This window comes from Brassica napus, chromosome A9 (genome assembly GCF_020379485.1).
Source record: "Brassica napus cultivar Da-Ae chromosome A9, Da-Ae, whole genome shotgun sequence".
NCBI classification, from domain to species: Eukaryota; Viridiplantae; Streptophyta; class Magnoliopsida; order Brassicales; family Brassicaceae; genus Brassica; species Brassica napus.
The window spans coordinates 26259957-26271610 of record NC_063442.1 but is presented as its reverse complement, the minus strand read 5'-3'; the positions used below and the strand labels follow the sequence as shown (position 1 = coordinate 26271610).

General features: G+C 31.3%; 1 protein-coding gene and 1 long non-coding RNA gene across 3 annotated transcripts; one reads left to right on the top strand and one right to left on the bottom strand.

Moving 5' to 3' along the window:
• Positions 1–1436: 1436 nt before the first annotated feature.
• LOC125577609 lies at positions 1437–4621 on the top strand. Its single transcript, XR_007316024.1, has 2 exons — positions 1437–3057; positions 3157–4621. It is a non-coding gene; the product is annotated as an uncharacterized LOC125577609 (long non-coding RNA).
• A 1745-nt stretch (positions 4622–6366) lies between these two features.
• Positions 6367–10557, bottom strand: LOC106352359. 2 transcript variants are annotated; one of them, XM_022690939.2, is made up of 2 exons: positions 7236–10557; positions 6367–6836 (listed from the first exon to the last, which is right to left on the bottom strand). In XM_022690939.2, the coding sequence occupies exons 1-2, from the start codon at positions 8005–8007 to the stop codon at positions 6481–6483; spliced, it is 1128 nt and encodes a 375-aa protein (XP_022546660.1). In that variant the 5' UTR covers positions 8008–10557; the 3' UTR covers positions 6367–6480. The 2 variants fall into 2 exon arrangements, with proteins under 2 accessions (XP_022546660.1, XP_013647458.1); XM_013792004.3 differs by having other exon boundaries at positions 6367–6876; positions 7240–10459.
• Between the last annotated feature and the right edge of the window lie 1097 nt (positions 10558–11654).

The following is an 11654-nucleotide window of genomic DNA, read 5'->3' as shown; positions in this document are numbered from 1 at the left end:
GAATTAAAATATTATATATATATAATAAAAAGTAAATATTTTATAAAGTAAAAAAAACGAATTGGAAAAACGAAAATATTTGTATATATTTTCTGATTTCATAAAAAAAAGAAAGTTCACAAAAAAGTAATATTACATTTTAAAAATATTTTTAAATAACATAAGATATACTTTTTAAGTAGTAAAATACTTCCTTTATATCTATATTTTCTTAGATGAAAAATATATATTTGTATATCATGTGATTCCATTAAGAACAATTTATACAGATAGTCTTGATATTAGAAAAATAAATATTATTTCTATTAAAACATAATTTTAAACAATACAAAAAATTCAAAGTAATAGAAATATTTTTATATATCTATCTATTTTCTTAGATAATTACATAAAATAAGTAAGTAACATTAACTGATATATGTTTAATTGACTAAAAATAGTTTATATTTAGTATTATTGAAGTCTTTTATTTATTTTTCATATATTTTGTTGACTATAATATATTTCAATTACAGGAAAAAATATTGATAAATTATATTTTACTTATATAATGTTATTTTCAAATACAATCACAATTTTGTTTACTGCTTATTTTTTAAGAAAACTAAAAATATTTTTTTTTTAAACATCGTTTGATCAAATAGTTACAAAATAGTTTAACCAGGTAGATATATTATATTTTCTCATTATTAAAATTATTTCTTTTCTTAATATTAAATTTGCTTTTAAATCTTATGTTTTTATGTTTGTGGAACTTAATAGAACCATGATCAAAATAACAAAGCAAATCCGAATTCTCATTTTTAAGATTATTTAAAATAAATTTTAGTTTCTATCCAATAAATCAAAGGTATAAAGTTATTTATAATTTATAAAATATTTTAATTATTGTAAATATAGATATGTGTTCATGAGCTTCCAAAAATGTATCGGTTACTTATGCATGTAACTTTCTATTGATCATCGCTTTATTTTCTAATACTTTTTTAAAACATCAACATATAATTTGATAAATATTACGAAAATACATGCATATTTAAACGATAAATAAAATTAATTATATTTGACTTAATTATAATAAAAATAAATATACTTCACTTTAGAATTTAAAAGAATATATGTAACTCATACTCACAACACGAATTGACTTATCCAACTTATCTCTAAAGTCATAGATTTAACTATGATAAGAATATATAATTTTATAAGAATAGTAATTTATTTTATAAATATAAATCATAGGACAGCTCAAAAGATATTAAAAATGAAAGTAAAATATTAACCAACTGTTACAATTTAGTTCTTTTGTAATATTTATTTATATGTATGAGACTTCAGAATATTGTTGTTATATTAATTTATGTAATTTGGAATCAGACACTTTAGTTTATTTGTTTTTTCATTCTAAGCACAATATATCTTAAGTTATACATAATCTTCATAAAATATATTTACATATCTAAGACAACAACCACCTAAATGCAAATAAGAAATTAATCAAAACTTTAATATATATAATAAAAAAATATTACAGTTGAATTCAGAGATGCAATTCAATTTATCCAAATGATAACTAAATCGACTATAAAAACAAAAACAAAAACAATTAGATATAAGATATATAAAAATCATATATATAATTAAAGTAATATAATATTATTAATATAAATGATGTATACAAATTATAAATTAATTTAAAATTAAAAATAAATAGCAATCAATTATTATATTTTATTTATTTTATAAATATTTATAACCGCGCATGATCACGTAAAATCACTCTAGTAATAGTATAGATAGTTCGCTGTAGTATTAGTATTTTAACGTTGTTAGTGAGGTCCATTACATTACTAGATGTAGTGATCGGCTTATAGGCCCATCAAAAATAATATTACGGGTGGTGCATAAACCGCTAGAGTAAAATGCTCATAATATATTATCACAATGAATACTTGTCTCACAACAAATGCTATTCGTATGTCGACATTTGAATTCTCTTTTTAAGCAAAAACTAGGGCAATGTACAGATAGAAACAAAGCTACGTAGCTGATTGTAAATATTTAATCAGAAATACATTATTGCGTGTTTTTATTTTGTTATATATTTATTTTCTTTTGTTTATTTAAAGCAAAAATGAATAGTCTTCGTATCATTCTTTTCACCAAAAGAAAGTGTTTCTTACTAAAATTAAACTACTAATAAATCAGAAGACAAACGTGATACAATTATGTAAATGTTTGGGTAAGAAACATGCTTAATATAAAGTTGATTAAGAACTAATCATCGGGTACTGCCAATTCTACCGGGTTCAGTTCTCGGATTAACTGTGGTTCCAATTTTGTGGCAAGAGTTTGTGCTGAGTTTGGTGTAGCCTATGGTCTTGTTGTTGTTTTGCTTGTAGATGTTGTTTGCCTTGTTTAGCTTAGATTAAGTTGATGTTTAGCTTAATTTCTTGCATCTTCTGCTTCTTGTAAACTCTGTATTTCTGTCTAAAACTTGAAAATGGTAATAAAGCTTTAACATTGTTACCAAAAAAAAAAAGTTGATTAAGAATTTGTTTCTTTTTAAATAAATTTTCGTCAAATTTTGTTAATTATAAGATTATGTATTTTTATATAAGATAATCTAATATATTTCCAATTTTGTTGATTTTTATGTTTTAATGATATACGTTATGGTGGACATGATATTAAAAGAAGTATGTATACTCTTAGAAATTGTGTTATGAGCTTTAAAATATCAAAATGTAATTTATTTGTTATTCGTAATATTTATTATATTAATTTTTAAATTCTTAAATGTAACATCTATACTTGAAAAATAAACCAGGCTTTTTAATGGATTTTGAAAAATATTTTATATACAAAATAAGCCTAGTGGATAAGGGATGGGTTCATTTGGGTCAAGATGGAGTTTTTGATACTGGCAACATGAGCATATCGATTTAATTAAAATGCTTCGATGAAGAAAAAAAACAAATGTTTCTCTGCAAAACTTAAAAAGACGATTGAGAGTTCTAGATCCATCGACAACCCACCTTCTCTGATCTCTACTAAGTAATCTTCTCTTGTTTTTCTTTATGATTGATTATATAGACTTAGTTCTATGTTTACAAATCTCTGTCATCGATACATATCAAAACATTTTCATTTCAGTAATGTTTGCATGTCGAATCTGAAGCCATCTGTGTTAAAAACGATTAGTCGGAGAAGGTTATCTATTGGCTTCACCTTTCCGATATACAACAAAGTCATAAGAATTTTCAGAAGACAACAAAATGGTAAATCTAATCTTATGTCTTCCTTTTTGATTAATAGTTAACCGTCAAATCTGATTTTTTTTCAAAAATTAACTATTGTGATTTATTTTTCTCTCATTTATTTTTGATGTGAAATCCTATGAGATTATAACTATTCGAATTGTTCAAATAATAACTGAAGCACTGAAAAGCCTTGAGAAATTGAGAAAAGCTCTAGAAAAAACATCCAAATGATGTTCCACGATCGAAAGACTTAAATATACCAAACTCTAGAGGTTTGTATTCAAGAATCTATTTACTTTTTTAAAAATTCTTTATTTTAAATTATCTTTTTATTTTAAATTTTTTGTCTGAAAGAAAATATTAGTATGTTGTTTAACGGTTTGTTTTGTTATTATACTTACCATCCTTTATTTGTCTTCGAGATTATTGATTATCAAGATGCTTTGGATTGGTTGAACATCCATTCTGATTGGCTTTAAAAACACATGAGCTTACTCGAAACTGAGCCTAATTTGTTTGAGTTTAATTTTTTCTCGTTGAGATTCTGCTTTAATAGTATAGATGTCTACACTAGAATTAATAGTTGTAACTAGGAGAGGACATAATATCCAGTTCTAAAATCCGAACCCGAACCCGAATACCGATAAAAAATATCCGACCATGTATTGAACTAGAGAAATTTGAATATCCGATGAATATCCAAAATAACCAAATATATATATATATATATATATATATATAAACTGTACTACTGTACATAGACCCCATAAATTAGGGTTTAAAAAAAAAGATGACTCACTGATAATATGTTAATTAAAATGATTATGTGACTTGTTGGAGTTGGAGCACCAAAAGAAACAGATTCATGGTACCCTGGAAGGCTACGATGGACTAATGGGAGCAAGGACCACGAGAGCGAGTCAGTCGCCACTACACTCAGAGATAGAGGCCCTTATATAGGCAATGGAATGTATGAGGAATCTTAGACAAACATGGGTTACTTTTGCAACGGATAGTGCTCAATTGGTGAAGATGGTGTCGGAACCTAGAAGAGTGACCAGCCTTTGCAAGCTATTTGGAAGACATAAAAGTTTTAAAGAGGAGTTTCAACAGCTCAGAGATCATTCATATACCACGGACACAGAACTCAAAGGCGGACAGTCTCGCACGCAGTGCAAGAAAGCAACCGTCGTTTGTCGTCCATATGGATGCAGAGCTACCGGGATGGTTCACAGAGTCTACATGAATCTGCTTTGTTTGCTGACAAAAAAAAAAAGATACAGATTCATGTTCCTTCTTCCAAACATAAAATTTGCAGGGAACAACTAAAGAATGGCAATTAGTTACTTTAACTGAAATTCAGATCAGAGAAAATACAAGTGAACCGCATATATCCGAAGAAAAGACACGTGAATCAGGTAGATCAAAAGAAGACTAAGTTTGTTCTTGTTTTTTCACAAGGTCATCACAAAGTTTGGATATTCGGTTATATTCAGAATAATTGAACGCGGAGTAAAAGTATTTGAATCTGATTTGATATATAAAAATATCCAAACAGGTTTTAGATCTTATATTGAAATACCCAAAAGCTCAAATATCGGATCTAAAATCGAAATGATACCCTAACACTCTAGTCCTAAACAACATAGATTTTGTCCTTTTCTGTATATCAGTCTCAATAATCACTTTTAAATCACATAATAAGATTCTTATAGATTTGATTTCAGGTACAATTTGGTGTATCGTAACGGACAGGTCTCTATCTAAAATGTTTTTTATTTAATAGTATGATCATTATTTCAACACAGCTCACTTTCACTGTAGAAAAGCTGCATCTGAAGGGTGTGGGGGAGAAAAAGAGAAGCACTTTTGGCCATAGATTACAACAGTATACTTCATTTTCTTTCTAATTATATTTTATATATTTATATTGCTTCTGAAATTGGCCCATCGTGATTTATTGTCGTGACCCCTCATGGGTGCTTTCTATTTCCTCTTTTCACTAACAAATAAAATATTGAACTATCATATTCAAAGGATGGACCTTACGTGTGTTTATAGGATCTGCATTGACTCTATATGTAAATGAAACATGGTTATTCAAGTCTGACTTTAGAGTTATTGTTTTCCATTAAGTACAATTTAGATTTTGAAAGTATAATTAAGAGAACTAATTTCAAACCCTACCAAAGCCCCACTAAGATATGAAATTTTAACTGTGCAGTGGTTGGAGTATGTGTGTGGTTTGTGTCCAATTTCTTCATTTTTTTTAAGTACAATAGGATGGCTTCTGAGTTTTATAATGTTAAGAGAGTACGCGGAAATGTAGGTCTTCTGAACTTTGTTATAAAGCTAAAATTAACTATTCACGTCGTTTATCATCGACAATACACCATGTTCGTTCAAAAACAGTTTTTGCAAAAAAAAAAAAACTGTATTAAAATAGAAGTTTTTGTCACAACTCATGACACTATGCTTTGATGCATTGAAGAGAGAGAGAAGAATGAGAAAGGGAACCAATAATACTCCAATAATACTCGCAAGAATGGCCTCCACACTCTTCCCCTTCCTTTGACTGCTCTCTCTGCACACTTTGACCACTTTCTCTCTCACTTAAATGCTTTCCCTACGCGATCCTCTTTATGCGCGTTCACTCTCACGCTCTTCATTCCCAAAAGCTCTCATACATTATAGGTCCATAATTAGATATCCACGTACTCCGATCTAAGTCTTTTAGGTTTAAACCAATGCTAAGTTGAGTGGTCAGTGCAATTTTTTTGGAAAACCTATCAAACGGTCCAAATCACAGATACTTTAATTTGTATAACCTCTTATCATGCACGAATAAAATGTAGTTAACTCATTTCAAACGATTAATAAAATTAAGATAGGGTCTTGACCTAACTAAACAAGAAAGGTCTTCTTGACCTACTTAAACAAGAAATTTACTAAGCACCTTAACTTGGTGTATTTATTCTGTAGAAACATAAAATATCATAAGTCATAATCATATTTTATGAATCAAATCAAAACTTATCTCAGAACATATCACATTCTTATGATAGTAGGTATAGTAGTAATCAACAGTTGATAAAAAAAGTAGTAATCAACAATCATATTTCAATTAATATTGCATGGATTCACAAATTCATTTAAAGAGTAAGACTTAAATACCAATTTACGTACTCAAATCGCTTCCCTAATCAAATTTATGATATTATGATGGACCTCCTTGATGCTGATTATTATGGTGAGAAGAAGAAGCGAAAGCGAAAATGGAGCTCGCGAGCTTATTAATGGCTTCCACTAATCCATTCATCCCTTCTCTGTTAATCTGAACATTTGATTCTTCGATCATCAATCTCCTCTCTTCTAAGCTCATGACTTCTTTATGTCTCCGATCTTGTCTCTCCTCACTCTCCCTTATCGCGTTTGCGATCACAGACGCACTTCTGGAAAACGCAGCAGCCACTACAGTCTCACCTTCCTCCGTTTCTGAGTTACCTCTGGTGGCGCCGCTTGGACCGTCGGTTGTTGTCGGAATTGTCCTTCTTCGCTTCGCCGGAGATGTGTCTGGATGTTCACTCGTATCAGAATCTGAGCTAGTATCCTTCTTCAAAAATATTTATATTTCCAATATAATCCCAACCAAAATACATACTTGTCAATATCAGTTATTAATAATGTAATGAAATATTCTTCACATCGAAAATAATAAAGTGATTATTTATGACTTGTGTAAAATAAAAGAAGAACATTAACTTTATAAATTCAAAAGAAATGAATTTGATTGTATACTGATAAATTTAAGGTCCATCCAAATACTAATGGTAAATTACATGTCGACGTTTTAATGTTGTCTAATTTAAGAAAAATGCAAACTTAACTAGAGCAATATTGCTAGAAGTTTTTTTTTTTTGGAACTTGCAATATAATATTGCTAGAAGTTAAGAAGAGAAAGAAAGAAGGTACCTACTGTGGGCAGTATTGGCTGCGCATGAAAGGAAGGCGGTGGAGGCGGTGACAAAAGTAGTGGTCGTGGTTGCAGTGCTTGAGACGGTGGAAGTGGGGGTGGTGGCGGGGGATGAAGAGGTAATAAAACGTGAGGCTGAATCATTTGATGTTTCTGAACAAATCCTAAACCTTGTTCTTGTTGTTGTTGTATCATTTTTTGGATTTGTAGTCCACCGCCTGAACCATTTCCACTTGCTGCTGCAGCAGCGACTGCTGCGGTTACATTGGTTGCGGCGGTCGAAGAAGGGTGCGTTTTACTCTCCACCACATCAAACAGCGCTTGGTATGTTTGAGGCGACATGTTACTCGGTAAGTTCCTCTCTTTCCTCTCACTCTTCTCCATCGTCCAATACGTCCCCGTTTCCGCAGCAGCTGAAGATGAAGACTCGGCGGCAAAAGACGATTCTACCCTTCGTCTCTCATACTCTCTTACCTTTTTGTAATCTCTCATGAGGTTGTCCCACTTGTCATTACACTGATTCTGACTCCTCATACAACCTTTCCTCCAGCAATAATCTTCTATCCATTTCCACCGTAGCTCCGCCGGTTTATTACCACTACTACTCCGGCTATCATGTGACTGCTCCGCCGCCGGGAGGCCGATGGACCGCCGCATCCGCCTTTCATCATCCATCTTCTTGGCTTCAATGAGCACCATCGTCTCATTCAGTGTCCAGTTCCCTTTTCTGTACTCTCTCATCATAGCCAGCCCCCCACTTTTGTCAGCCATGTGAATCTTGAAATCTTGAAAGTTCAAGAACTAGAGAGAGAGATTAGTTTTAGAGAGAAATTGAGGCTTTTGGTAGTAGGTGTTGGAGAAAGGGGAGAAGAAAGGGATTGTTTTGGAGTGGGGATAGGTGTAGTGTTGTTAGTGAGTGTTTAAGTTTTAGGGATACTTTTATTTGATTTGATTTGATTTATTTTCATGTGAGTGAGAAGACTGGTCAAAATCTTTGTACGTACTAAGATTGTCACCAAGTGCAATAAAAGGACAATTCTTGCAAAATTGGGAGCCAAGTGAAAAGGGAAAATAGAAAATCTAAGTAGCTATCCCATTCATTCATTAAATAAAATTTGCTCTTTTTCTTCTTCTTTTTTTCATATAAAATTTTCAATTATTCATTCATTTATTTCTCTCTGGGGACAGGAAATCTTATGTGAATCTAGCATTTCTAAATATGTAGCATATTCAAATAGAGAGCAAATGGGTCATGTTTCATAAAATTTACACCTTTTGTTTCTTTTTTTCAGTATCGTATTTGTATCATATATTTTTACTGTAAATTCTGACTAGTGTAGATCATAAAACTTAAACTAGGTATTTGGTAATGTTTGTAAGTAAAAGATTAGGGAAAAAGAACCATATGCACATTAATATCTTCAAACACAATGATGTAATCAGATTCAAGTCGATAAAAATAGAATTATACATCAAAGTTGAAACAATAAGGGTTACAAGGATTGATCGAATACAGGAAAGAATTAACTAAAGCTGATGAACAAAAGATGAAGTCTACGTTGATATTAAAGGTAATACCTGTGAGGTTCAGAATTTCTTCAACCAGGCTCGAGGTCGAAATCAGGGTCTCTCAAAGAATGGGTCTGTCCTGTCACTGGGCCATGAATTGGGTCTAACATTTGTCCCTCCGTGTTTGATGGGTTTCGATGATAACCTCGTTAAGAACGAGATCTCTTTGAATATTTTCTTCCCGCTGAGATAAGCTTCCAAGATCCTCTGTCAATTTTCGTGGGATGTTATCTATGTCATTCAGGTATGATTTTCCCTTATCGCGATCTTTCTAAAGAAAGACTGTAAAACTTGCAGCGATATATACCTTTAGTTGCATTCTTCTCTTAGCTTGTTCTATCCTAGCTCTGTGACACGATGACTACCAGGAGAAAACCCAACCCGCGGGAATTTGAGAGGATCCACAGTAGAAGTGGTGTAGGTGGTTCGGATTATCGGATAGAATTTGTTATGGAGATGTGAGTGGTGCTCTCATGGAAGTGCTGAGAGAGGAGATGCGACTTCCTCGGCTGCTTGGCGTCGCCACCAAGCCTATAAATGGAATAATGCATTTATTTTCATTCACTATACTATTTTCACTTTAAAATGAAAATGAAATAAAATTGAATTATATTATAAAATTATTTTACTTTAAAAGCAAAAACGGAATAATATATTGGAGATGTCTTTAAATATATGGTGATGAAGATGTACAGTAAATAAATGATAAGAAAGACGAATAAAAAAATTAGTTGAAATCGAAGACATATATATATCAAATTTTTCTTTGTCGTTAGGTTTTCACATAACCATTGTTGTTACATATATACTAGAAAATTATGTAGACCGAGCTAGAGCTATAAATACGATATGTCTAGGAACGAAGAACGACAAATGAGAAAAATGCAATTCAATGTTTTTAATTAGTTTAGTACCACATAGTGTTGAATCTGAGTTTGGTTGGACTCAGTACGGATGGATGGTGGATTATTTCAAAGGTATTTTATTGATCGGTGAGAGTAACGGTTTACAAGATGTGAGAACAAACGAAAAAGTAACCAGTGCTCGTTTGAGCTAGCCGGTAAATAACAAGTAGGAGAGAACCACAAACGAGTAAAATTCTAATTTCTAGTCGCCAAATGTGTGTGTTCAAGTGTGGATCCCTCTCCCCATCGATCTTATTCTTTTCTTATAGATCAAATTTCCATTCTTTTTGCCTAGGTCGTCTTGTCCTAATGGACTGAGCCTCCTTTCGGACCGAGTAACTGGACCGAGCAATTGGGCTGTCAAGCCGAACTAGTGCAGTAAGCTTGTGGCACCGATTAAATTAGTCTTTAGCTGATTGTGAGCGTCGTGCCGGTAGTCGCTGAGCTAAGCTGATTCGAGCCGATCAAATAGATCAAATCTCCTTGTGAAACGATGTAATCTATTTCATACGCATAGTATTTCATAAACAGTCTTAACTAACAAGACAAATGCATGAGTGATGTATCTATTTTAAAACTAATAAGATTGGAAGATTTTTTTTAATCAAAAGAAAAAAAAAAGATATTGGAAGATTTTGGAGGCATCCTATGTAGATCTCATTTCCATTTTAATTGAGAAATTAAGGGATATATACTTTTCTCAAACTTCGAAAAACTATTGGCTTAGTATGATTGCTTCTCATACTTTCTTTTCAAAAAGCTTTGATTTACGAATCTCTAATTCACGTGCACAAGCTATAAGTAAATTACTTACCTTTTTAATGTCATATGGCTACAACACTTGAGCCTTATAAAGTACGTGAATGCTTACTTTTCATATTTACATAATTTCAATATAGTTGGAATACTCTAGTTATATTCCAAACAAAGGGAAATAGTTTTGATTAGATTCTTTTACACAAAGATTATGAAAATTTGTTCAATTTCTTTCTGTACATTTTGTTCATTTTCATGGTTACCAATTGAAACTACTTTTTCTTCTATAATAGAAATCTTAAAAATAGAAATGAAGTAGAAATGCTATTAAAGGCTAGTACAGAAAGATCGCATAACTAGTAGCATTTCTCTGAGAAACGCATTGGACAAAATACTCATCCCTATTTTTCATATATTACTAAATAGAGATTTTTAAAATAGAAATTAATTGGAGACTAGTATTGAAAGATCGCATAACTAGTTCGAGCATAAAAAGAATGTAATTTCTCCAATTCTAACCGTATATACATCGTTTGGTTTATCGTCTCAACAATTTAATGTTATTTATCTAATGGAAAATCTTCATTTTCTACCGATCTTGAGGTGCTTGCGGCCATCACATAATTTTGCAGTGATTAATTAAGAATATGTCTAATGCAAATTGATTTCTAATCTGCGATTTCTATTAATTTCTAGTACCAAAAATGACATATGTTGGTTAAAATTTTATTTTATAGGTCGTAGAGCGACATATATAAATTCTAGAATCCAAATAAATTTACAGAAAACATATCGTGCATTTACGTTTTTTTTTTAAGAACTACATATATGCTATGCTTTTCGAAGTAATTAGATAACACGATCGATGTGTAACAGCATACTACTGCACTCTATCATCTTTTTCTATATAGTAAACATTTTAATTAGAAACAAAAAAGTATCATTCTCAAAAGCGACTTTCTCGGCCAAAGAATGATAATGTAGATTCTAATTTGTGTACATCACGTAACTTGCATGGCATGGCGATGGATATTATTGCTCTCATATGGGCAAACCGTTCATCATTGTCTGCAAAATACGACATAAACAATCAAGCTCCCACGTTACAAATCTACGATACAGAGGTGTAAGTCTTTTTAAAAAGTCTTAAACAAATGATTTCTTAGAAGAAGTTTTTAATTGTTTTTG

Excerpts from the sequence above, each read along its gene's own strand:
- LOC106352359 (XM_013792004.3), bottom strand. The coding sequence starts at position 8,007 with ATGGCTGACAAAAGTGGGGGGCTGGCTATGATGAGAGAGTACAGAAAA. Across the intron at positions 6,877-7,239 it reads CGCAGCCAATACTGCCCACA|AAGGATACTAGCTCAGATTC; the intron begins GTAGGTACCTTC and ends ATATTTTTGAAG.